The 26557-nt window shown below is 45.7% G+C and overlaps 1 protein-coding gene across 1 annotated transcript in view; it reads left to right on the top strand.

The window, feature by feature from the left end:
* RYR3 (ryanodine receptor 3) overlaps positions 1-26557 on the top strand; it is a 349369-nt gene that overhangs the window by 145207 nt on the left and 177605 nt on the right. The window contains exons 24-33 of the mRNA XM_029952228.1: positions 787-946; positions 2300-2447; positions 3273-3478; positions 4052-4226; positions 12156-12364; positions 13348-13523; positions 14852-14888; positions 16617-16780; positions 19977-20142; positions 26361-26447. Of these exons, the coding sequence (XP_029808088.1) occupies positions 787-946; positions 2300-2447; positions 3273-3478; positions 4052-4226; positions 12156-12364; positions 13348-13523; positions 14852-14888; positions 16617-16780; positions 19977-20142; positions 26361-26447 (1528 nt within the window). The remainder of the gene's footprint in view (positions 1-786; positions 947-2299; positions 2448-3272; positions 3479-4051; positions 4227-12155; positions 12365-13347; positions 13524-14851; positions 14889-16616; positions 16781-19976; positions 20143-26360; positions 26448-26557) is intronic.

The following is a 26557-nucleotide window of genomic DNA, read 5'->3' as shown; positions in this document are numbered from 1 at the left end:
TCGTCACATTCAAGTTCTGGCTTTGATCTGGGCCCTTGGTGGCCCTGGGGCCATCGGTGCCTCTAGACTCCCATTCCCACATGGCTGTGGTCAGTTGTTCTCCTTGACAGTCACTCCATAGAATGCCCTGGTCCTTTCCATCCATGCAGCACATCTACCCAGCCTCATACTCAGCTTTTTCCCATCTTCACATTATCTATCAAATTATCTTCCAAATTACAGACCGTTGAGGCTGTGGCTCCTGGACGGAAGAGGAAACCAAGAAGGTCACCTCAAGCTCACAAATTGTCTGATGTCCCAATTTTTTTTTAATTCCCAAAGTAAAGGTTTAGCTTTCTAAGACGGAATGATCGTTCTCTACTGATTTATAAGAAACCATTTGGCTCAAGGTCCTGTCATTGCCAATCTAGTCATAACCTTTTCTGTTTTTGAAGTGAGTTGAAGGAGCTTTCGGTAACACTGCAGTACATGGAATGTGCCCCTCATTTGTCAGGCATTTGTAGCCCCTTGTTTGTAGCTTTCTTAGAAATAAGGCTGGATTTGCGCGACCATCTGCTGTCTCCAGCAGTCTGTGCAATCTGTGATGTGCGTTGGCAAAAAGAATGGTGAATTAGGGGCTTCATCTAAGAACTTGAACTAGAGCTGGGTGATCCATTCTGCCAAAGGGTAGAACCTGAGACTGTACCCTTATTTTCATGGTGTTCTTACCATGTGCTGCTGGTCTAAGATCTGGAGTATATACAGATGTGTATGGATATATGTACATATATATTTTTTTACTTGTAGCTATATGATGTCCAATGGCTACAAGCCAGCCCCTTTGGATTTGTCTGATGTGAAGTTGTTACCTCCTCAAGAGATTTTAGTGGATAAGCTTGCAGAAAATGCACATAACGTTTGGGCCAAAGACAGAATAAAACAAGGATGGACGTATGGCATCCAACAGGTGAGAATTACTAGGTCAAGCCTGCTGGAAAAGCTCAGAGATGTGATCATCCATCAAAATGCCATTTTGTTTTGGTGGGTATTAGATTGGAAGATGGAAGTTGCCCTTGCACTTTATCCCTCATGCTTCAGTGCACTTGTTATTTATAGAGTCATGGGACTGGGTGGAATTTGTGATGGTCACGCTGACATTAATTCCAGGCATAATTCCAGTTTTGCAGAAATGAATAGGCTTACCTTTCCTTTGTTAATCTGATTCACTTGTGATTATGTTCCCTGCATGTGTGCCCACTGGCCGCATCTTCGCTCATTCCCCTTTTGTTTGCATTGTGGAGAGCCGAGGTTTCATGCCACTCTCCAAGGCCAAGGTAAGCCTTCCACAATTCAGTGTTACAACTCAGCAGTGTTTCTGGGTCAGTCCCAGGCATCTACCACTGAAGGTGAAAAGGAGAGGAGCCCATCCCAGGAGAGGGGCAAACCAGGTTGCCAAGAAGCCTTTAGCCCATCAGGCCAGGATTCCTTGGCAGAGTTCTTGGCTTGCACAGGAGACCACCCTGGAACCAGGGCCCATCAAGGAAGTAGGTGGAGTTTAGAGTCAGACCATTCCTCCTTTAGTTTTCCTTCATTTCCTTAAGTATCCAGGGTACCTCAGGAAAGGCCAGGGGGATTTGTGTGTACACATGTTTATTCATGCCTGAGTCTCCAATCCTGCGTGTGTCTGGAAGCCAAGAAGACCACAGCGATGGAAATCATGGCAGAATGGGGTTAGGGGGACTCAAAACAGAATGGCGGGTATATTTGTTTATGATGACTTCTCACTACAGTCATTGGCCATTGTCTTCTTAGTACCCCCTAAGGAACTGAGGAGGTCTCCAAGACAAATATGGGCCTACTGTAATAAAATGGACCCACTGTGGCACTGCCACCTTTTCTGCTGCTTCTCTGTGAACATAGGTGCTTATTTATCTTATTTCTCTGTTAAGAGACTGTTGTGAGGAGACTCTAACAGTTTGAATCATGGCATGATCTTCCACAGGGGAATAGTTTAAATCCCCACCTGCTTTGCCTTGGGAATAGAGATTTCCAACCAATTTCAGGGTACTTTGCTTTATTCGCAGGCTGGCATTATTAAAAATGTGTTTTTAATAGCAAAAACATTCCATTTATATTCATTTGATCCTGAAGAGAAATAGTAAATGAGTTGCTATATTGCTAGATATAAAGATGCTAGGGGAACAGCTAGTGAATGGGTGTGAGGAAGCCAGGATGGTGGCTGCGAATCTAGAAGGTGGACAAGCCCTTGGTAAAGACAAAATGTATTTTCTCAGAACCTCTTTTCTCTGGCTTCATGTAGGATTTGAAGAACAAAAGAAATCCCCGGCTGGTGCCCTACGCATTACTGGATGAGCGTACAAAGAAGTCCAATAGGGACAGCCTTCGTGAAGCTGTTCGCACATTTGTGGGTTATGGCTATAACATCGAGCCATCAGACCAAGAACTAGGTAACACGTTGAGATTGTTCATTCTGGTCCCAGCTGGCGGAACAGGTCCTCTTCTGCAGAAATGCCAGCTTTGAATAAGTCTAACATGTACTTTTAGGAATAAAGGGCACTAAACAGAGTGGCGTGTTTTAACAAACGAGGGGAGGAGGGAGGAGAACCATGTTGAAACTCTGATGATTTCCACAGGGAACTAAGCGATCCTCCAGGACAGCTGAGCTTTGGGGGATATTTAGTCACAAAACCAAGTAACCTTCACTTCTCTCATTTACCAAACATGTGAATACCAGCTTGCTTTTGGGCCAGGTCACCTCATCTCTAAGTTGATGTCTACAACCAATTAAAATCACCCACCCAACAATTGATGAATGTGTCATTGTCATCCCATACCCCACCCCCACGAGGGACTATAGGCAAATTAGGACAGTATTTTAAGTGATGAGGAGGATGGATTTGGGGTCAGACGGACCTGGGTTCATATCCTTACTTTCCTCAGTTTATTGGTTCTGTGCCCTTGAGCAAATAAACCTTTCTAAGCCTCAGTTTTTCATCTGTGAAATGAAGACTGTATTACTGACCGCATAGAATTGTTGCTAGATATTATTTCTAAGGGATCTACCACAAATTAATTGCTCAGTGAATGTTACCTTGTATTCTGATTAGGATATGATGATTGTGTTGATTATTATATTATGAACAAAATACCATGCTGGGTAGCAAGAGGTCTTTCAGTCTTTGTTGTTGTGAAATTTTTTTGAGGAATGCTACCTCAAACATGTGTTCTTTCTTTTCTTCCTGTGTCCTCTGCTCCTTTTTTTCTCACAATAGCTGACCCAGCTGTGGAGAAAGTCAGCATAGACAAGATTCGATTTTTCCGAGTAGAGCGGTCTTATGCAGTGAGATCGGGAAAGTGGTATTTTGAGTTTGAAGTGGTGACCGGAGGAGACATGCGCGTTGGCTGGGCCAGGCCAAACTGTCGGCCCGACATTGAGCTAGGGGCTGATGACCAAGCCTTCGTGTTTGAAGGCAGCAGGGTGAGTCTGGGTCATGTCCACCTGTCCTCAGAGTTTTTCTTCTCTAAGCACTTCCCTGGCAATTTCAAGTACTGAGTGTCTGAATCTCTGGCTTCAAAGTGACTCACCACCACCACTGGCTACTTTAGATCATTGAATGATCATTACCTACTGATTGTCACGTTACTCTTTGCTCTGGTAAAGGGGAGGACTGTATACCCAGTCTGTGATTTCCATATCTGCCCTTGTACTCAAGCCCATTGCCTATGTTCTGAAGAAGGTTCACAGAACACCCTGCAGCTAGTATGTGAGGAAATCTTACCACTTTGTCCTCAAGGGAATTCTGCTTGTTGTCATAGCTGACAAGGTGTTGGGAGACTAACTACCTTTCTGATGAACCTATGTAACTGAGTTTAATTTATTTGTAAGACAGATTATTCTTCTGTATGAGTTGTCCCTGGTAGAGGGGTGAGTACCTTGCAGAAACCAGGTACCACTACCAGCTAGGAAAAATTGCTCATGGAGGCATTTCTTTAACTGCATGGGGGCTTTTAGGACCTCCAGTTCTCTAAGCACTGGGATCTTATTTCCTAGGGCCAGCGTTGGCATCAAGGCAGTGGGTATTTTGGACGTACGTGGCAGCCAGGAGATGTAGTTGGATGTATGATTAACCTTGATGATGCTTCAATGATCTTCACACTGAATGGGGAGCTGCTGATTACCAACAAAGGCTCTGAACTTGCCTTCGCTGATTATGAGATTGAGAATGGTAAGCCTACCACCTTCCCGCCGCCCCATTCCAGCTCCATGAATTTAGGAAAAGTCCAGGGAAAGCTGGCCACGCTCACTTACCTCCTTATTTAGGGTGGACCATCCTTTGCATATTTAAAACCCTGGAGGTGAGGACTAACCCATTTACTATGATTTTTGAAGGGTCAAGACAATGGCAATAGTTGGCATGTATAGCATAAATATAAATCCTGAGCTTCCATATAGCTAAAGAAGCTCTCCTCTGATTCCCTACCCTGTGGTGTGGCATGTTAAACTTCCCAACATTACAAAGGAAATGCTAATTGCATATGGACTCATGTCTCTAACAGAATAGAAGTCAGTGAATTAAAGAATTATCCTTTTATTCTGATTTGAAATGTCAGTCTGCATGTTTGTGTAATTGAACTTGATGCTTTGATGAGAACCATTGAAACACAAAAGTTTGGCTTAGCTGTTCCCTTGAATGAAATATAATTTATTTTGAAATTCAGACACACTCAGAAACCCAAGCACAGTTGCACTTATCAATGGCCCTGAATAGATGGCAGTCAGAACAGCACTTCCAGCTACATAAAGGAGCAGTTGGCACTTCTTATTTCCTGTTTTTTTCACCGTTATGTACAAACATTGTCTGCATATAGGAGAAGGAGCACTGGACTGTGAGTCAGCCTAAAAAGCTGTGTGGCTCCCAGAGGGTCTCAGCTTGACATCTCTGGGCTTCCCTAGCTTCATCTATACCAGCCAATTGGAGGGTAGACGAAAGAAGTTCTAACATCCTTCCCAGATATAAAATTCTATGGCAGTGACTCGGTACCTGCTATACATACATCCCTGTGCTTGATTCTGTGTGACTGTCATCTTCATGACAGATGAGGATGAGGCAGAGAAGGCGGGAGGCCACCCTCCACCTGTATCTGCCCCTCTCCACTTATGACATCTTGGGTAGACGTTCCTTAACTTTGTCTCCCTCTCTCTAAATGATTAGGGCTCCTGCTGGCTCTAAATTTCCGACACTATACAAAAAGAAACTTGTTTCACCAAGAAAGCTAAAAAGGATAAAACTACATAGGTGAGAGCAGTAGAATTATGTGTACCTATATATATATAAAAAAACACAAATATTCTCTATTTACAGAGCTTTTAACTTTACAAATCACCTCCACGGTTTTTATGGACACCTCTTTTCTGTTCCTAACTGTGCTTGAAGAGAGCTTTAAAGATCTTCCTAAGAGCCACATATTTAGGGAAACAGAAAGGTTGCAAGTGAATGTATTTTCCTAGAAAGACAGGATGACTAAAGCCAGGTGGGGTCATATTTTAATGCTTCAAAAAAAGGTTTAAAATCAAGGTCTTAAAGATCCTTGGTTTTGGAGACATGTGGGGAAGAGGTCACCAGTAGAAAGAAATGCTTCTGTGCCGGTTCAGAGGCAACTCAGAAGAAACGTGTGGCGGGGGGCAGCTTAGAAGAGCCACCTGCTGACATGGTTCTTAGGAAACGTATCCACCAGCTACCCGCTACACGCCATGCTCTCTTCCTGAGGCCATGAGGAAAAGGAAGAACTGGAACTTTCCTCATCTCCTAGGAAAGAAAAAAGAGTCCAAGGACCAGGAAACTTGTCCTGACTCTACTGTGTAGGAACCAGGGGAGGTTACTTACCTATGAGGCTTTGGCTTCACGTAAGGAAGGGATAAGAATCTTGTCTGTTTTGCAGTTAGGAGAACTTTGTAAAGTCCAAAGCCTTGTGATGCAAAGTGCAGCCCACTTGTTAGAAATGCAGGATCTCAGGCTCCATGCCAGAACTAGTGGACCAGACACTGGTGACCACAAATTTGTATGGCTTGCCTCCAAATTAAAGCATGAAAAGCAGTGGTCTGAAATATAGATAAATGGAAGCCATGGCAGTGTTAAGGGGTTCATTTTCTAGCTGTCTCAATAAAGAACACTTAACTATGAAAAGATAATAATGCAAAGCAGTAGGTTAGAAATGGCAAATGACTAATACAGACAGAAATTCTATAGATGCGGTATTAAAGCTGGATGTTAAATAAAGAATCTGAGAGATGGCCACCTCAAAAAAGCTAGGATATTCCCCTCTGGGAATAAAACTGCAATAATAATAATAGTATATGAGTAGTGTGAGTAATAGTGTGGAATCAGGAAACTGCAGGAAAGCGTGGAAGAGTCTGTAAGATTTGCGTATGGAATTTACAAAAGAAAACTGGAAAGATAGAGGAGGTACAGAGGACAGTCTCAAATACCATGACTCAGTCTTTATGTTCAAGAAATGTGTGCCATCACCCTTCAACTTCACTTTCTGGGGCATGGGAGCTGTTGTAGGCTTTGAGCGGAGGAGTACTGTAAAGAAGGGGAATGTTTTAGGGTAACTTGGCTTTTCGAGATCGTCTATGTTGCATTGAAAGAAATGCCTCCTGGACCCTTTGTGTACTGGGACATGATCTGACCTTCAAAATAACAAAGTCTATTATTAGCGAGCTGTTTTATAATAGAATTGTACTGTATTGTGTTAACATATTATGCTATAATATTGTATGGCACTTTAATAACACAGAGACAAGGTAATTGGAAGGCTCTTTCAGTTCTGTGATGGCTCAGGCGTCTAAAGAAGGACAGTTGAAAGGAAGTCAGCATGCCCTTCTTTGATAATAATAGCCCAGAGGCCTGGAGTAGCCTTATAGCATCTCTGCTCTCTGCGTAAGGGGGGAAAGAGGCAGCAACTCTTGCCTTGAGCTGGTAGGAAAAGAATCTGTTGAAAGTGAAGCATTTTGCACATGGTAGCCTCCCAATAAAGCAAAATCCCCTGTGTGCTTCTGTTCTGGTCACCAGCCTCCCAGCCTTGATTCAGGCCATTCCCGAAGTGGGAGTTGTGCTGGTGGGAAGTTTCCAGTCCTTTGGGGGAAGAAGTGGGGACAAGCATTCCAATTCATGGCTGTTTTCCTCTAGGTTATTTATAAATTGTTATTTCCATCCTCTTCTGCATCCTAAGACTTGATACACTCTTATCTGCCTCATTAGAATGGTCCTAAGCATTGTTCGCTACTCTGATCCCTGGCTTGGACCATCACAGCTTGCAGTATTGTCGCTTAATAGCGTCTGAAAGTTCAGAAGCTTCCCTGGCGAAACCTTTGCTATTAGTCTTCTCTTTTATTTCACTTAGAGTAAAAGAAGATAAGATTCCAAACATCCTTTTAGACCTGAGAATGTGACATCTGAAAAGGGCTTGACTGCCAGTGTCCTCTGCTGCCTCTCTGCCAGGCACTCCGCTGAGGGACAAATGGCTCTGTTAGAGTGTCTGCAGGGACAGCCTCCTGGGCTCTTCCTACCGTTGGCCCATCAGGATTCAGCAGGTTCCCCAGCTCTGCTGGAGGCTCTTTGTAGGTGGCTGATGAAACTCACCTGCAGGGGGTGCCACTACCACCTGCAGGCACGCCAACTTGGTGCCAAGGGGACCCTGACCTTCTCTCTCCCAATGGGTGCTACGGTTCTGAACATGGTTGGAGCAGGGGAACGTGGCCTCTCGTCTCCTGTGCTTGTTACAAGGCTCGTGACCACCTCCAGGCTGTCGCTGAACTCCATCTTCGGGAGGCTCAGCAAGAAATGAAAATGAATGGGTAACACACACGTCACTGCAGTCAGAGTTTCAGAAACACCCCGGGAATGGCCTGGGCATTCATCGCACCGGCTCTTTGCAAGATTTCGTTCTTCCTTTACTGGCGGTGAGCTGCTCTCGGGTCTTCGCACAGCTTGAAATGGATTAACAGTGGGGCCATGGTTTAGATTTTCTAGGGAATCAGTTTCTTTGCAAGTGCCTGAATAATTAAAAGTTGGCCCCCTGGCTATCCCTCTTTTTTAATCACAGAAGTAGTCAGGAGGCCTTGTGACTCTAAATTTATTGGAAGCTGAAGGCCTCAGCAAGGTTTAAATGTCTGTGTTCTGGCCATTCTTCTCCTGGAACAAGAACTTGGTGCATATCTTGGTTCAAGATAAGGCCATGTGCAAGTTTTTTCCTCAGACATTTTCAGAAACATTAGCACATTGCATCTATGACACTGCATATGCAGAGGGGAATTTCTTTTCCCCTATTTTTTCTGTCCACTTACTTCCCCAACTCAGTTGAAGCTAGGGGTTAACTGAGTTGCATGCAACTTGTTTATGTGGAGTCATTGCTTTCTTGAACACCATTGTCCTTACCAAACGGAACTTTTTATCCAAATTTACTCCAGAAAGCCAGGTGGCTGTTTGAGAGGTAGCCCTTTTCATGGAAGGAGCCTACAGTCTTGGTGGTTGTGGGTCTCCTGCTGCTTTATTTGGGGGCAAACTGCTCAACTACTTAACACTTAGGAAAAGTTAAAAAAAAAAAAAGTCACAAAGCAAGTCACTGTAGATAAGAATTAGAAAGCCAGGCACCCGGGCCTCAGCCCCCATTGCTTCCTCTGGACTGCTTCTCTGGAAGCTTTTTCCCCCTGCTGGCCCCGCATGCTTACCAGCTGACAGATCTCGAGCAGGTTATCCAGTTTGCTAAGCCTCAGTTTCCTGTTCTGCGAAATGGGCATAACAACGAGGCAAATCAGCAGAGCACTAGACCCAGTGCCCGACATCTAGAAAATACTTAATAAACATTAGCTGTTGTGGTTTATCATCATCCCCCGCCCCTTACCTATTGGACAGAATTAGAAAGTTACATGACATTTGAATGTCTCAAGAAAAGAACTTTTAGAAATGCAAGAGCATTAGCTGGAGCCTCTCAGCCAGGTGGAGGGAGCTGATTCAATGGATCCAGTTACCAAGTGTTCTTCCCTGGGAGAAAGTGCTAGCACCTTAGGAGGATTTATCTTTGCTCTTGGTTCTTTCTCAGTTTTCTCTTTTCTGACCCAAACCCTGGATTGAGCTTCTTGTCCGCTGTTTTACAGACTTGGTCCTAGGAGGTGGCTGACAGTCTTTCCCCCACTGCTGTCACATCCGTGATCACTGTGGCCATGCCTTCTCTCACGCTCTGTTCAGCTGTCCTCCGTGTAGAGGGCTACGGTCCTGGAGGGATGGGACTCTGCCCTGGGACATGGCTGCTATTTAAATCTGGGGTGCTCATCCCCTGGAACATTCCCCCCCTTCTCTTACACACTGACTGGCAGCTGACCTATGAGTCAGAGTGTGTGGGATCTTGTCCTATTCTGTCACTTGCCCTTCTCATGACCTTGGTCATGTCTATTAGCTCCTCAAGTCTTCAGTTCTGTCCTTAGTAAAGTGCTGTCTGCTTTGCTGGTAGCTTAGGAATGGGGAGGGGCCCAAGTCCCATAGGGAAAAAAAAAAAAGGCATCATGCAAACATTACCTGTTTTTCTTCTGCGTGTATCTCCCATTGCCAGTGGGGCTGCGACTTGGAAGTTATTCATGTAACTTGAGTTATTCCGAAGTCCGCAGCTTCACTTCTTACCACTCAGGCATGTGTGCCTACTGCTCATACGTTCCACCGCTCAAGTCAACAGAGAAAACAGAAGACAGATTTTCTTGAGATGTGCTTTCACTGCTCACCTCAGGGCTGGGCTGCTTCATAATCCTGGTGCCAAGACCATTGTAGTGGTGTTTTTCGGCGTTGTGTTCCTGCTTTAGCACAAACCAAAATGCAGTCTTGGGAGTAGCGGTGTTTTACAGCAGAACACTCACCGCTCTCTCATCCACTTCTGTCCTGTTTGTATATGCTCCTTGGGATCAGGATAGTTTCCTTCCTTTACATCCTCTCATAGTGCAAACCGGAGCCCTTGGTCCCAAGGGGGCCCCAAGAAATGTTGCTAACAAGCAATGCTCATTCCACACTGGAATCAGGTTTCCAAGGGTCCCTTATTTATCAACATCCCCATCTGCAGAAGGGAGATGCTTTCCTGTCATGCTCCCTGGCACAACAATACCAGAAGCGCAGAACCTGTTCTAGAGGTTGCAGGAGTGGGTGCTTCTCTGACCTGTCCATCTACCTTCCTGGGGGCCGGGCCACCAGTCCATTCCCAGTCCTCCGTGTCCCGGAGCAGAGGCTCTCTGTACAAGCATCACTCTGCTAGCATTGTGTTAAAGCTCTTTTATTTGAAATGATATTAAACGGTATCAAGTAGTGTTCCAAATGAGTTCACAACTTCTTAGCTCATGCGGGATTCACTTTTCAGGGGTGTGACTCATCCAACATAGAGACTTTGTGGCTTAGGTCATGGTCCTAAGCACGGACTCTAGGAGTGGATTTTTCCTTGGTTTCTATGGATAAAACCTCTTATTGGGGAATGTAAATTCTCCCAAAGTTGGCCTTTAAATTGCCCCTTAAATAAACACTCCTGTCTTAGGAGCGACATCAGTTTTCTTTGCAGGGGCTCCAGCCGCTGCCTTAGCCATTGGCCTCAGAGCCCTTCCTCCCTTGCTGAGTGCTCTTGGGATAATTAGTGCTTTCCCAGCCCTGCTGATTTGTTGGTCCACAATTATGATTTATAAATAGCCCACAAACAAGAACAGCAAACAGTTTGAACTTCTGCTTTGGAATATTCTGCATGGCAATTTTTTAATATGATGGGATGCAGGAGTGAGCTTGGAAAGAGACTGTAGCCGTAGGAGGGGAGGGAGGAACTTCCCACAGCTCCTGCTGGAAATCTCACCTCCAGCTCTGGTGGGGGCCACAGCAGAAGGCTGGGGGCATGGCAGTTTGTAAACAGGATTTTGTAAACCAATAGAGTCCTTATTACCATGTAAAACTTCTTAGACTCCAAAGAGGAAGAACCGTTAGACCCTTCATTTCACTGGAAGACACTGAGATGTTAGGCTATTTGTACCAAGTCCTTTTTATTATTATTATTAATAGTTAATTGCCAAGTTGGTTTCCATATAACACCCAGTGCTCTTCCCCACAAGTGCCCTCCTCCATGCCCATCACCCACCCTTTCCTCCTCCCTCTTCAGCCCTCAGTTTGTTTTCAGGATTCAAGAGTCTCTCATGATTTGCCTCCCTCCCTCTCCCTAACTTTCTTCCCCCTGCATCCTCTTCCCATGGTCCCCTGTTAGGTTTCTTCTGTTAGACCTGTGAGTGAAGACATATGGTGTCTGTCCTTCACTGCCTGACTTATTTCGCTTAGCATGACACCCTCAAAATCCATCCACAAATGGCCAGATTTCATTCTTTCTCATTGCCATGTAGTGCTTTATTGTATATATATATACCACATCTTCTTTATCCATTCATTGGTTGATGGACATTTAGGCTCTTTCCATGATTTGGCTATTGTTGAAAGTGCTGCCAAGTCCTTTTATAAAAAAAAATTTTTTATTGTATTTTTTTTTTTTTTGAGAGACAGAGAGACAGCGTGAGCAGTGAGGGGCAGAGAGAGAAGGAGACACAGACTCTGAAGCTGGCTCCAGCTCTAACCAGAGCCCAATGCAGGCCTCAAACCCATGAACTATGAGATCATGACCTGAGCTGAAGTCGGATGCTCAACCAGCTGAGCCACCCAGGTGCCCCTGCACCAAGTCCTTCTTGAGGCTTCTCATGTTGTTTTGTTTAGGGCAGTGTTTAAAATTTCCCAGGGCCTAATCTCACTTTCAAGTAAGGCATAGATAAAGAATTTTACTTCTCAATCTTATTGGTTTTACTTTTCCAGCTGATACTTATTTACACCTTAAGAATAATCTAGGCTGTTTGATGGTTCCCTCCCCGCCAAACCAGTCTGAACCAAACTTAGTTCTCTTCCCTATACACCAGCAGCAGCCACAGACTCCATGTGACCTCCTGTTGTTGAGTCTGTGTGCCAGGAAGAAAGATAAAGGACGGTGTCCCGTGTTTCCTACTGAGACTCCGAGCTGTTAAGGAAGCCAGGGTCTGACTTCCTCATGGCTTCCGGGCTGGTGCCGTGGGCTGAAGCAGGCTCTCCTGCACCATTCTGCAGGCTTTGTGCCCATCTGCTCTCTGGGACTATCTCAGATTGGCCGCATGAATCTTGGGATGGATGCCAGTACCTTCAAGTTTTATACCATGTGTGGCCTCCAAGAGGGCTTCGAGCCGTTTGCTGTCAATATGAACCGAGATGTTGCCATGTGGTTCAGCAAGCGCCTGCCGACATTTGTCAACGTGCCCAAGGATCATCCGCATATAGAGGTAATGTTACACATCATGGGTGTTCTGGCAGGGCAGGTGGGCCAAGGCACTAAGCTCCTGCTAATGCTCCTGTCAACGGGCAGCTGTTTACCCAAGTCCCTGCCCTGGCACTCCCCCAGTCACCTCCTCGCTGGCCCGCAGAGCTGTAATCGCGGGTACCTTCACAGGGGCTGCTCAGCGGCACCTCACAAATGGTGCCACCTTGCACATACATCCTTGCAGATCAGTCCCCAAGCCTTCGGGCTACTGTGTATCCTCCAGATGTTTCTGTATCACTGTGCCGGTACCGATATAGTATCCAAAGACCTTAAATGTTGTCTTCCGGAAACAGTTTGGTGCCTCTACTCAAGATGATAGGTGCTAGACAGAATTCTTGCTCATATGTAATGTCTTTTAGGCCCTGTATAGTTTCCACAGAACTACTTCCAGCATTTTAAACCAACATGTGGTAGCTGATTATGATGCCCTCATTTATAGGAGGGAGCTGAGGAGAGTCAGAGGTTGTAGGGAGCCTGATGAACTTGGTGGTCCTACATCTGCTTGCCTGCGCCCACCGTGGTTTCTGGGGGGGTGAAGAGATGGGGGGGGGGGCTGTTGGAAAGTCAGATAGATCAGCTCCATTGAGGCCTAGATGCAGTGGCTTGCTTCCACCGGGCTGTGAGTCCCCCTGACCTGAAAGGCCATCCTCAGCAGATGCCATGCATTGTCATCCAGATGCCACCACCTCTGTTTGCCACCCTTGATCTTGCAGAAAACCAAATGAGCATGTTTTTAAATCTCTAATTTCTCTAGCCAGAGGCAGAGCTATTATTCTCTATGGAGCAGGACCCAAGGAACAGTGAGAATAAGGGTTTGGTTATCACTGGTGGCAACTTTTATAGTTCACAGAAAGCCATGGCATAGGAAAGATCAATGAAGGAAGGAGCCACAAGGTCAAAGTCAGGCCTTCAGGTGTGTCAGGTAAGGACCCATGGTGTTTCCAGGTTGTGAGGATCGATGGCACTATGGACAGCCCTCCATGCCTCAAGGTGACCCACAAGACGTTCGGCACACAGAATAGCAATGCCAGCATGATCTACTGCCGCCTGAGCATGCCCGTTGAGTGCCACTCCTCCTTCAGCCACAGCCCCTGTCTGGACAGTGAGGCTTTCCAGAAAAGGTGAGGGTGAGGCCTCCCGCTCTCAGTAGTGCTCATTGTGTATGCTGTAAAGTGGGCTTTCCATTTCTCTGTTTCTTTTTTTTAATGTTTATTTGTGAAGGAGATAGAGCACGAGCAGGGGAGGGGCAGAAATGGATACAGGCACAGAACCTGAAGCAGGCCATAGGCTCTCAGCACAGAGCCCAATGCAGGGCTCAAACTCATGAACCATGAGATCGTGATCAGAGCTAAAGTCAGACACTTAACCAACTGAGCCACCCAGGCGCCCCCCCCCTTTTTTTTTTTTTTAATGTTTACTTAGTTTTGCAAGATAAAGCTGAGAGAGCAGGGGTGGTCAGAGAGAGAGGGAGAGGGAATTCCAAGCAGGCTCTACGGTCAGTGTGGAGCCCAATGTGGGGCTCCATCTCACAGCCATGGATCATAACCTGAGCTGAAATCAAGAGTTGGCCACTTAACCAACTGAGCCACTCAGGCAAGCCCACCCCCCACCATCTCACCTGAGCACAACTGGAACTCGTGAGTAGAGTCCTCTCTCTTTTCAGTCAGGTAAAGTAACAAGAATGTTCATGTACACCCATGTGCATATGCATGCACATGTGTGTTTGTTCAGTGCATGCTTATGGGACCAGTCAAGCTAAGCAGGGTCACAGCTAGTGGAAAAGTTTCCACTCTTGCTGAACTCTCTGGGTCCTTAGCCTCCTTGCAGCCTATAAATCCTGCTTTGGGAGTAAAAGGAATAGAAGTGCCTAAGGGGGTGTGATTGTTGTTGCCTTTGTGTGAAATTAAAAGCTTCTCAAGGCAATTACTAACTTCTTTCTGTAACTCTGGCCAGTGTCCAGCCCAGAAGCCATGACTATGACTTCTTCCTCCCTAATAAGGATTATATATGTTCCTTGGCTGTATTTCTTTCCTTTAATGTCTAATTGTTGGTGTATGTCTGCCTGTCTGGAGCTGTCTTATCTGGGTTTCCTCTAGGGCTTCCCTATATATCCAGCTTTAAACAAGTACCTTGAAAGAACAGGACAAGGTTTTCAGAGGTATCCCTGCCTATGTTACTTCAGCCTCTTCAACCACCCCTTAGTTCCCTAGCTCTCACTTAACCCCCCCTGGGCTGAGAGACAAGAGTAACTTGTCACAGTCCTGACTTGTGGTAGCAGATTACAAATGCACAAGTCCCAAGACCAGTTGCGATCACTTGGGTATAGAAAATAGTTTTCTAACCTTGCCTTCATCATTAAAGGTAGATTAATTGCCTGTCCGAAGTGTGGCTTTCTCTGTACAGCTGAATAACTAAAACGTGGATTATCTTCCGCCCCCCCCTCCCCCAGGAAACAGATGCAAGAAATACTCTCTCATACAACAACAGTAAGTAAATGGGCTCAATTACAGTTTTCCTGATTTGATTCTTTGTTGTGCTTAGGAATATGCCCCTTACAGCAAAGATCTGTCTAGAGATCCTCTTTAATTGCCAATTACCATGTCTTTCAGTATCTATCTTGATGCTTCCAGAACACATCTCCAACATTTCTCAAATGGGGGAGAGAAAGACAGTTATTTAGGACAAAGAGAAGCTCCACCTGGAGCTCCTAATTGGTCGTCATTGTATTCCCCATTTGCCCCGAGGGACCAGTACTGCCTTTCTGATTGAAATGAACATGGATGGGGAGAGCTCTCTTTAATTTAATCCTTTTGTTTTCTCTTGTATGTAAACTTCTGTGAATCAACTCTCCCCTGTCTCTGAGCAGTGCCAACAATACTGTTGAAAGCAATCCAGGGAAAAGCAGGAGCAGGGAACAGTCCAGATGATGGAAACCAATGATGGTCCGTTTTCTGTAGAGCTCCACAGTAGTCAGAAAGCAACGCTTGCTCATTTCTCTATTCCTCCCATTCTTCTTCACCTGAGAAAAAACATTTCTTTACAAGAGATGCACATCACCCCTTCTAAAACATTTTTTGATGTTTATTTTTGAGAGAGAGAAAGTGTGAGCAGGGGAGGGGCAGAGAGAGAGAAGGAGACACAGAATCTAAAGCAGGCTCCAGGCTCTGAGCTATCAGCACAGAGTCCCATGTGGGGCTAAAACTCAGACATTGAGATCGTGACCTGAGCCGAAGTCAGACGCTTAGCTGACTGAGCCACCCAGGTGCTCCCATGTCATCCCGTCTATAAAGTTATCCTGCAGCCCCAAGGTCGTAGGTTGACTATGATCAGGAACAAGACGTTGCTGCAGCACGTCACACACACCGTTCATGCAGGGCTCCGCGTTACATGCACTGCATCACCTTCCCACTTAACTCCCACGGCAGCCCCACGAGATGGACCATACTATGCACTCTGAAACATACAGGGGACAAATGACTTGCCTAAACTCACCAGTTAACGGCTGTTGGTGGCAAGTTTCAAGCCCCAGTTTGACCTGTTGACCCTTTTATCTCCTAATTTTAAAAAATGTGACAGACTCCAAATAAAAGTAACTTAATTAAGAATAAATGTGTTCAATTTCATAAAGAAAATAATGAAGCACTTCCTTCTTGCTTTAGCTACTTTTGTAGCATGGTCTTACAGATCTTAATGATGCCAGCAAGTAACTGTGGTAATTCTCAGTACCGCCTGTCGTGGAGCCTGATGGCCACACAGAGTGCCTTGGGCCACCGTGTGACCTCCTTTTGCAGTATCTTTTTTAAGACAGTTAAAACAACCACAAACAATAATTTGGACATCCCTGTGGAAGTGGGAAAGGTTGCAGAAGTTGTCCACGGTTCTCTCTCTGAGGGCAAGGGCAGGGCCCAGGAGAGGGAGATGGCTCTGTGCTAGTCATTCTGAACGGCTGCCCCTGATTTTAGCAGCAGAAACTTCTGGGCAAAAGGTGGTAGATGCAATGCTTGATTGTCTCCATGCTCAATCACACCAAAAAAGGGAAAAATAAAGGAGACAGATTCTCTAGTCAGCCTGTCCTAAGTCTGGGCAACGCAGTCCAGCTCTAGAATGGTGTGTGCTTTTTAAGGAAAGAGGGACACGTGGGCTCCTGTGTTTGTTTTGTCACATCTGGCGCCCCACCAGGGGGCCACTCACTCCCCTCTGTGGTCTCTCCCCAGCAGTGCTACTACGCAATCCGCATCTTCGCTGGACAGGACCCCTCCTGCGTCTGGGTCGGATGGGTGACTCCGGACTATCACTTGTACAGTGAGAAGTTTGACCTGAGTAAAAACTGCACGGTGACTGTTACTCTAGGGGATGAAAGAGGCCGGGTCCACGAAAGGTAAGGGGGCTCCCGAAGGGACAGGGTCAGCCATCAGATGCCTCACTCTCTTCTCATGGCTGTCATCTTTTCTCTCCCACCCAGCACCCCAAAAGAAAGAAACATCTCAGTGTCTATGAAAAAGGAAAAGTGAAGCACAGGCTTAAATCTTTCACTAAACAAGGAGTACTATGACAGAAGTGTATTAGTAAAAATGGTAATTCCATCACGTGTATAAAACATGACCTACAGGGACGTGTCAATGGCTCAGTCAATTAAGCATCCAGCTCTTGATTTTGGCTCAGGCCATGATCTAACGGATTCTGAGTTCAAGCCCTGTGTCAGGATCTGTGCTGGCAGTGCAGAGCCTGCTTGGGATTCTCTTTCTCTTCCTCTCTCTGCCCCTCCCCTACTCGCACGTGCTTACCTGCTCGCTTTCTCTCATTTCCTCAAAATAAATAAGTAAACATTTTTTAAAAATGACCGAGGGGTAGGAGATACAAATGGACAACTGGGAGTCTGTGCTCCCTCTCAGACACTTCTCCGTGAATTCTGGGCAAGCCCTGATTTTGGCAACATCAGAAGGAGACAGAAAAAAAAAACCCTGGGTGCTTGAAAATCAGTTCAGAAGAAATAAAAAGATTCACCACATCACATAGCAACTGATAGACTTGGAACTCCTCATCCTAAGGATGTGAAGTGTCTGAAAGCATAAGAGCATAAAAGAGATAGAGCAAGTTCACGAACAATAACGTAGAGATCTTTTGGGAAAGCAGGTTTTAGGTACACTCAGGCCTTCCCACTGGTCCTCTGAGGGGGAGTGTTGACTGAGCATTGATGGCTACGAGAGAAAGAATCTCTAGCCAGCAGTGCCCCAGAGGTGACCCAGGACACCATCCCTTGTGTCCACCCAGGTGAGACTTAATAGAGTCTTTCCCAAACAGACCTGTTTAGAGATGTAGTAAGTTGTTTTGCAAGCTGACCTTGACCCCTACCAAGTCAGGAACATTTTGCAGCTGGTGTTCTTTAGATGCAACAGGTCATCTAGTGACCAAAGAGGTCACTTGTAACTGCTGTGTCATGCAGGACTATTGTGGGTAGGTGGCTAAGAGCACAGACTCTGGAAGCAAATTGCCTGGGTTTTAAACTGAGGTCCAGGACTTCCTAGAGGTGTGAGTTTGGACCATTTACCCTTCTGGGGCCTCAATTTCATCATCTATAAAATGAGAATAATAGTTTCATGGAGTGATATGAGAAAATACATGGGACAATGCCTAAAGCAATGCCTTGACCCAGGGACTGAATAACGAATAAGCACATTACTATTATTACCATTACTAAATGTCTGTTACATGTTACAAGACCCAGAAGAGACACTACAAACAACATCCAGCATTTTGTTGGTGTGGGAAGGTAAGAACACGAAGACAATTGACTGAAGTCAGAAGACTTTGCTCGTTAGCAAGACGAACAAAAGGCAATGTGTTCATCCCAATTGGGCTTATTAGTCGAATTTGCCTGCAATGCCACACCAGACAGATGACTTTATTTATCTGAGCTTCAGTGACCACATTTATTTCGAAAACTGACGCACTAGCATCTAGAACAAGATCCATTATATAGTCAGGGCTCAGTAATGGTTAGTTCTTTGTCTTGCATAATAAGAAATACATGCAGGATCAATTTCAGATGTTTTGAGGCATTTCAAGTTGCCTCCTTTAAAATAAGACCAAAGCAGGGCACCTGGGTGGCTCAGTTGGTTGGGCCTCTGACTGTGTCTCAGGTCATGATCTCATGGTTCGTGAGTTCGAGCCCCGAATCAGGCTCTGTGCTGACAGCTCAGAGCCTGGAGCCTGCTTCAGATTCTGTGTCTCCCTCTCTCTCTCTCTGCCCCTCCCCCACTTGCACCCTGTCTATCATAAATAAATGTTAAAAATAAATTTTAAATATGGCTGAAGCATGGCACTTCATGTTTCCACAGCTTTAATACGTTAGTAATTTAACTCTGCAATAGGCATCAATGTACTTGGGACTCTACTCACTGAAGAGCAGTAATGGTATGGCCGCAGTTTAACCTTGATGGAAATCTCACAGTGGCTGTCACTCGTTGGAAGGGGCGTTTTGCATGGGCTCTGCCTGACGGGCATTCACATTGAGAAAGCAGCCCCACTGGTACCCCAAAGGAGAGAGGTGTTAGGAGAGAGGTGAGCATAATTTTACAAAGAGGATTTCTGGTCTCAGAGGAGGAAATTACATATTTCTAGAACTGGAAAGAACCTTGGAGAAGTCTAATCAAACCTTTAACTTTCCGAGGTCAAATCAGATTGGCCTTAGGGTGTTTAAAGGGGCTGCGCTAAAGCAACAAGTACTTCAAACAACCAGGTCCTCAGATGGGCACCAGGGCTGGGCTTAGAAGGAGACCAAATCATCTGCCTCTTGTCCACAGCCATATTGACTGGCTCTGAGAATCGCCTCTGCCACTAACTTCTCCAAAGCCTACCCAGGATTTGAAATCCTTCAGTTCAGAAATCAGACATTGGAGCCTCCGTGCCTTTTGTTTTTTAGTTATTCCTATTGGCTTTTATATGTAATCGGCTATGATGGAGATTACACTGTGGGGGTCAGTAGACAGCCAGTTGAGGAAGGCACCCAAGCTGGTAGGTGGTGAAGACTTCAGAGAGCAGAACTCCGGGGTAGGGCCAGGTTGTATAGGTCAAGAAGGTTGTTGGGCATCAGACCACTTGTGACCTACTTTGCAAGGCTTCCAGGGCCTGCCATTCTAAGGAATGCTGGCCTGAGTTTTCAAGTGTGTTACAGTCTTTTTCATGGACACTGCAGATTTTTGTCACGCCTTGTATACCAAATCCCTGTATCAATCTGCCTGTGGTGGTCACCTTCCCTGTGTCCCTATGTCCAATCTCTGAATTGGGAGTACTACTAGCCCCATGACCCGTTTCAGAAGGGTGAATTGACACTGAGCCAATAACACTGTGTTCTTTGGACCAAAGTATTCTGATAGATTTCCACATCCTTAAATTCAGCGATCATGCCTGAGAAAATTAGGATGAAGCTAAATGACTTTATTTAAGAAAAAAAAATGATTGGGTGCTGACTGGAAATCTTCATTGGAAGGTTTCTGGGACGTTGCATTCCTGAGCCTTGATTGCACACCACCCCAGACCAGATACTGTGCCTTTTCCTCTCTCTGGCTTCTTAGTGTGAAGCGCAGCAACTGCTACATGGTGTGGGGCGGAGATATTGTGGCCACTTCCCAAAGATCAAGCCGGAGCAACGTGGACCTGGAGATCGGCTGCCTCGTGGATCTGGCGATGGGCATGTTGTCTTTCTCAGCCAATGGGAGAGAACTCGGCACCTGCTATCAGGTAAGAGTGGCTCTGTGGCCAAGACAACAGCATCCCCGGCCTGCATGCAAGGGGCTCTGATCCTCATTCTCTTCCAACAGCATTCCTGCCACATCAGACGAGGTTGATGAGCCCACTTGGTTCACAAGCCACCTACGGAAAGAAACCAGAAAAAAGTGACTTCCTTTTCTAGAGAGGGAAAAATGGGGAAAGTATTGTTATTTATGGGTTGATCAGATATCCTGGCCCTCTTTCTAGAAGCTAAGGATTTTCTTTGGTGATGGTCTCTAAAAGGTTATTCATTTATTCCTAGTTCTTGTGCAACTTTTATGTTACCTGCGCTCTACAAGATGCAAAATCTGAAAGGGGAGCAGAGATACTCCTTGCTTTAGGACACTTCTGTGCTCAAAATGCAGACTCCTAAAAATGGACTCGTTTGCCAGGGTACATTCCTTTTGCAAAAAGGTTCTTCTCATACCTTACAAATTCCTTATAGGATCTTTTAAAAGTGCATTCATGTAAGTGATGTGTTTCTCTGCTTCACTGACTGTGAGCTCTGATAGAACTACTGGAGAAAACCCTCAATCACACACATGTAGATTAATCCATCATTAATAAGATGCCCTCTGTCTCTTAAGCAGGACTTCTTCCTTGATGGCCAGGTAAGCTTGGGAAATGGCACATATTATATCCTCCTCCTGACATTGGCAATGAACATTTGTGCAGAACAACTTGAAAAAAGTACTTCAGAAAGAAACCTGTCGAACCAAGCATTTCTCCTATTATGTAACCAAAAACATACATATTACCTAGTAATTTTCTAGAAGTCTGGAGTTTTACAAAGCATATCTGGTAAGGTACTGGTCAGAAATATAATTGTTATGGTATTGGTGAGAAAATCCTTTGGAAAAATAGGGAGGTATTGGTAGGAATTGGGAAGCTTTTGAAGGCTTCTGACAAGAACAGAGACATGCAGTGTTTAAGGACGCTTAGCTAACTACAGCACATAAAAAGCACCCCACTACTGTGTAAATGGACAAAACCCCAGATTCTATGGTCAGCCCCATGTTACAGCCTCGAGGCTGGAAAGCTTCTTGGCAGCCGTTTGTCTGGCTGTGCCTGAAGAAATGGCATCTAACAGAGATGGAGTAGCCACCCCAAATCTGAATTCTTTGGTGACCAAGAACAGATGGATCAAGACCTTTCTAGGTTTGATGGGGGCAGCTGCTTCCCCTCCAGCGTCTCTTGCAATGTATGCCAGTCTGTGTGCCTCCTCATCCTCCTGGGAAAAAGTAGAACCACTGACATTACTGCCTGATGTGGCAGCCAGAGGACCTGCCGTTCCAGCAAGAGGCCTTTGCAAAACCAGGCTTTGAGGCAGAAAGTAACGTATTCTTCTTCTGGTACTTTCTCATGATTCCACTCCCCACCCCACCCCCCCAATCCCCTGAGAAAATGCTTATATATATTACTGCCATCCTTCAGAATCCATTAGCTTTTTCTCATTAACTTTTGAAATGAGTTTGACTGAAGGGTCCTCCCTGACTGCAGAGAGCTCTAAAGCATCTAATAACTCTGAAGGCTAGTCAGGCTTCCGCGGTCCCTAAATAAATAAATATCCCATGGCCTTGGCAGCAGCACTGACTTGCCTGCCTCAGGGAAGAGCCCATAATGGAGCAGGAAATGTCACAACAGAGAATGGGACACTGTGGCTGGTTGTAGCCTGGCATTCCCAGTAGTTCCTGGGTCACGTTGGGCTGGTCCGTTGTCTCCCAGCAGCTGCCTGCTGGCACCGACTGACCTCCTGACATGCCCTCCTCCGCTCCATGCATAGGCATCCTGTTTCTGTGCTCAGTGGCCCCAGTCCGGCGTCCCTCCCAGAGGCACATTGTGGTGAATGGGACAGTACCAGGGCTCAGCGCAGGAATCCTCAGGTGGCTCACAGCCGGCCAGCCCCTTTCTCATTCCAGGTGAGACACCAACGTGTCCAGCCATGCATCTGGGCTCCTGGCAGTGAGATGATTGTTATTCTGCAGCTGTAGACATTTTCATTTTTCAATTATCTTAAGAGGAGCCGGGCAGCAATATTTATATACTGGCTTTCTATTCAGAAAGGACCAGGAACCAAAATAATGAGAGGAGGATTTTCTCAGAGCCTGTTTTTAGACCTCCCCGTTAAATACTGCTGTGCAATTCAAAAATCTTTTTCTGCCATACTTAATGTAATCACAGGAGAAATGAGAAATAAAATGTATGTTCGAGAGGTACTCCTCGGTTATTGCCACCCCAGCCATGCTGCTCTGAGAGCAGAGCCAGCTAAAAGACTCAGATTTACGAGAGGGGTTCGCTTTCAATTCAGGCCAGTTCCCATGTCCTGACCTTCACACATGATCAGAAGTACAATGTCTGTCATTGCAAGGACAAAATAGATCAGCCAGTGATAAAAGGTACCTTAAATAAAGAAGAAAAAAAAGGTCCATGGCACTTCTTGTAGCCTCAAATCTGGGCTCGCTGCTCATAACATTAGAATGGAGCCTCCGCACTGGGTTGCTCAGTCAGTTAAGCCACTGACTTCAGCTCATGGCATGAGCTTGCAGTTCGAGAGTTCAAGCCCCACATCGGGCTCTGTGCTGACAGCTCAGAGCTTGGAACCTGCTTCAGATTCTGTGTCTCCCTCTCTCTCTGTTCCTCCCCCCACTTGCACTCTGTCTCTGTTCTCTCAAAAATAAATAAAGATTAAAAATATTAAGAATGGAAGCTCCATCCAGAATGTCAGCTCCTGGAGGACAGAGGCCACCTCCCATGCCTGTTGCTGTCCCTGTGTATGAAACAGGACCTGGCGCCTTGTCAGTGTTTGCTAAGTATTTATGGTCAAACTGACCAACTCAGCTGGGAAGCCCCTATTGTAGTTTTTTAGTTGCTTCTTAACAAGTTACCATAGAATTAACTGCTTGAAACCATGTGCATTTATTATTTCCTGGTGCTGTAAGTTTGGGTTCTCTGCTCAGGTTCTCACAAGGCCAACGTCAAGGCATGAGCTGGGCTGAGCTGTCTCTATGGGGAGGCTGTGGGAGGAATCCACTCCATGCTCATTCGGGTTATTACCGGGATTCAGTGTGGCTATAGGTTGAGGTTTTGAGGTCCATTTTCCTTCCCTTCTCCTTCCCTTCCCTCCCCTCCCATCCCAGAGGTGCCAACATTCCTTCTCACGTGGCCCCTTCCATCTTCAAAGCTGACAAGAGCATGGCCTAGCCTTCTCTTCAGATTTCTCATTTTGCCTTTTACCCCAATAAGAGAAAACACCTGCTTTTAAGGGTTCCTGTGATTAGGCCCGCAAGGAGGATCTCTGTTTTAAGATCAACTGGTTAGTAGCCTTACTTCTATCTACAGAATCCCTTTCACCATGTAACATACACAATCACAGGAGTAACCCCTGGGGTCAAGAAGGCCATCTAAGATTCTGCTCCAACACCACCAGTTGCCATTTTTAACCTCATATACACCCATCTTGAGCCCACACTTGTCTTTGCTTCTGTTTTGAGTGGGAGAAGATCAATTTCCACTGTTCATCATGGTCAGAGTAAACCTGCCCCAAGACACCCTAAATGCTTTCAGAGCACCTCCTCTTTGCAGGGGAGTTTGAGGAAGGCCCTGGCATTTACCTGGGTGGTTGATGGAGTTTGCACGAACCAGTCTTGAGGAACCTGAAAACATACCAGACTCTTCAGCCTGTAGGTCCCAGTTCTGGTGTGACTTCGTTCGGCATAGAAAACCTTTGACTTAATGCATTTATCTGTCCCTGTGAGCTCATGTTCATGGGTTTCTTGCTAGCCCATGTGAAGTTTCTCAGCCACCAGAGCTCTGCTCACTGAAGGTTACAGTGACTTGAGAGTCACAAGTAGTTCTAGATGGCACCTATCCGATATCTGAGAAATCTGGGGCCCAGCCCAGGGATACAGCAAATCAAGCTTTCCTATTTGTATGTCTCTCGCTGCTTCAAACTCAGAGTCTGGCACAAGGCAGCTATATTCATTAAATATACATATACATACATATATATACACACACATATATATATACACACCTATATCTGTGTGTGTGTGTGTGTGTGTGTGTATTTATTAAATGCCCTTTACAAAGCATATTTCAGACTCACCAGGTAGTTAGTTCTAGAAGCTCCATCCCCATGTTTGGATTTTACAGGTTCCCGTCCCTTCATACTGCCAATCGATACCTGAGTACATAAACCCAAGTACATATATTTGGGATGTGTGCTGGGCACAAGTGTGACTTAACCAACCTGACTTGTTTCATTATGAGCAAGTGATAGCACTTAGACCACGTAATCTTGTCAGTTACAGCCACAAAAATGTGTTTTTATAAATCTTTGTCTAAATGCATTAAGGAAATTGATTATGAAAAGGAAGCCTGCAACCAAATACTCTGATGAAAAGAAACCTCTGTATTAATTTCCTATTACTGCACAACAAAGTACCACCCCCGTAGTGACTTAAAACCAGCATACGCTTAATGGTGTCGCAGTTTCTCTGGGTCCAGAGCCGGACACAGCTCAGCTGGGCCTTCCACTCAGTCTCACAAGGCTGCATTCTCTTCTGGAGCTCACATGCTTGTTGGCAGAATTTAATCGGTTGCATTTGTAGGTTTGAGGCTCCGTTTCTTAATGGCTGCAGCCAGGGGCACTCTCAGGCCCATGAAATCTCCTATCACATAGCCTTTCACAGGCTCTGTTACACCATAGCAGTGTCCTTCTCCAATGCCAGGTGGAGAACTTTCTCCAGTCTACTGAAATACAGTCTTAAATCATGTAACCAAATCAAGGGAGTCACAATCTCTACACCCCTTTGCCATATTCTAGTTTTTAGAAACAAGATATAGGTTCTGGGGAGGGGATTGTATAAGACAGTGGCTCCCTGAGGGGCCCCTTAGGGTGTGTCCAGGATACTCACCATTCCCTAACTGCAAGAGAGTTCCAAGAATTTCCTAATGTCTGAATTTACTTAAAGGCAAAGGACGTGTGTTGATAGAACTAAAGTCACTTTTCTTCTTCCATGGTCTTCCAATTCTGATCAATAGCTCTACATCAAGGGTGTCTGGGTGGCTCAGTAGACTGACCATCCAACTCTTGATTTCTGCTCAGGTCATGATCTTACGGTCATGAAATTGGTCCGTGCTGAGTGTGGAGCCTGCTTGGGATTCTCTTTCTCCCTCTCTCTGTCCCTCATCAATGTGGGCAGGTGAGAAGTGGAGCCCTTGCTATCATAAATAAATCCACACACTACATCTAAGTGGCGGCTAAAAGACAGTGAATCCCATACTACTTAATGTGAGCACTAGAGTCATGAAGAGTGAGAAGGGGGAGAAGAAAAGTCTAGAGGAATTTAAGAAAAGGAGAGGTTCTAAGAAAAGGAGACAGGCTCTTGAAGTAGCCTCTTTATGTTCTCTCGAGGAAGCATCTGCCTGTGAAATAGCAGTTCTCATCTGGGGGTGTTTTTCCCTCATGGGACATCTGGCAATCGCCAGAGACTTTTTGGATGTCATGACTGTGCTGGGGGTGGAGAGTAGTACTGACACCCTCTGGATGGAGGCCAGGGATGCTATATATCCTGCAGCACACAGGACAGCCCCTAAGACAAACAGTTACCCACCCAGCTGAAAGTGTCAGCAGTGCCGAGGTTGAAAAGCTCTGCTCTACAAAAACGCCCTTGGGCTCGCCTCCCCAACATCCTTTGTGCCTTCAGAAATAACACTGAAGTCCTTGCACCACCCTCAGTGATGACCTGAGGGCAGGAGTGATGAATGATGGTGCCACCTGCATGCCAGGTGTCTCCCTGCTCTATCAAGAGTCGGGACATCACACCGTTCCATAAACAAGAGCAGGCATTGCCTTTGGTGGTGCATTAATAGCTCCCCTGCATGTGACCGTCCTTCTGAGCACTGGAGAAACCTGGCAGCTGCAGTTATCAGTGAGAGAAAATGAAAGACTGTGAGATTGTTCAGCCCCAAGTAGAGTGAGAGTGGGAGGCAGTAAGGTGGAGAGCAGTGACTGTCACTACCAGTAGCACCAGGTCTCAGAATTTCTGAGGAGCAGACAATGACCCGCCAGGGAGCTGTCCTGTTTCAGCTAAGGTTAAGATGAGGATGTTGATGAAAACTCCCAGTGACTTCGTCATCTGTGATTTTATCATTCTGAGCAAACCTCGATCTGGTTTGGTTTTCAGGTGGAGCCTAATACCAAAGTGTTTCCAGCAGTCTTCCTGCAGCCCACAAGCACTTCTCTGTTTCAATTTGAACTTGGGAAGCTGAAGGTATTGGTCTGTCCCCTCATCCAATGGCTATGATAAAAGAAGGCAGCGTTGACCATTAGGGGAAAATTCCTAAGCCTCAGAAAACAAGGGAATCCCTTCTACACTGCTCC

Source organism: Suricata suricatta, chromosome 9, assembly GCF_006229205.1.
Source record: "Suricata suricatta isolate VVHF042 chromosome 9, meerkat_22Aug2017_6uvM2_HiC, whole genome shotgun sequence".
In the NCBI taxonomy this organism is placed as follows: Eukaryota; Metazoa; Chordata; class Mammalia; order Carnivora; family Herpestidae; genus Suricata; species Suricata suricatta.
This window is presented reverse-complemented; position numbering and strand designations above follow the sequence as displayed.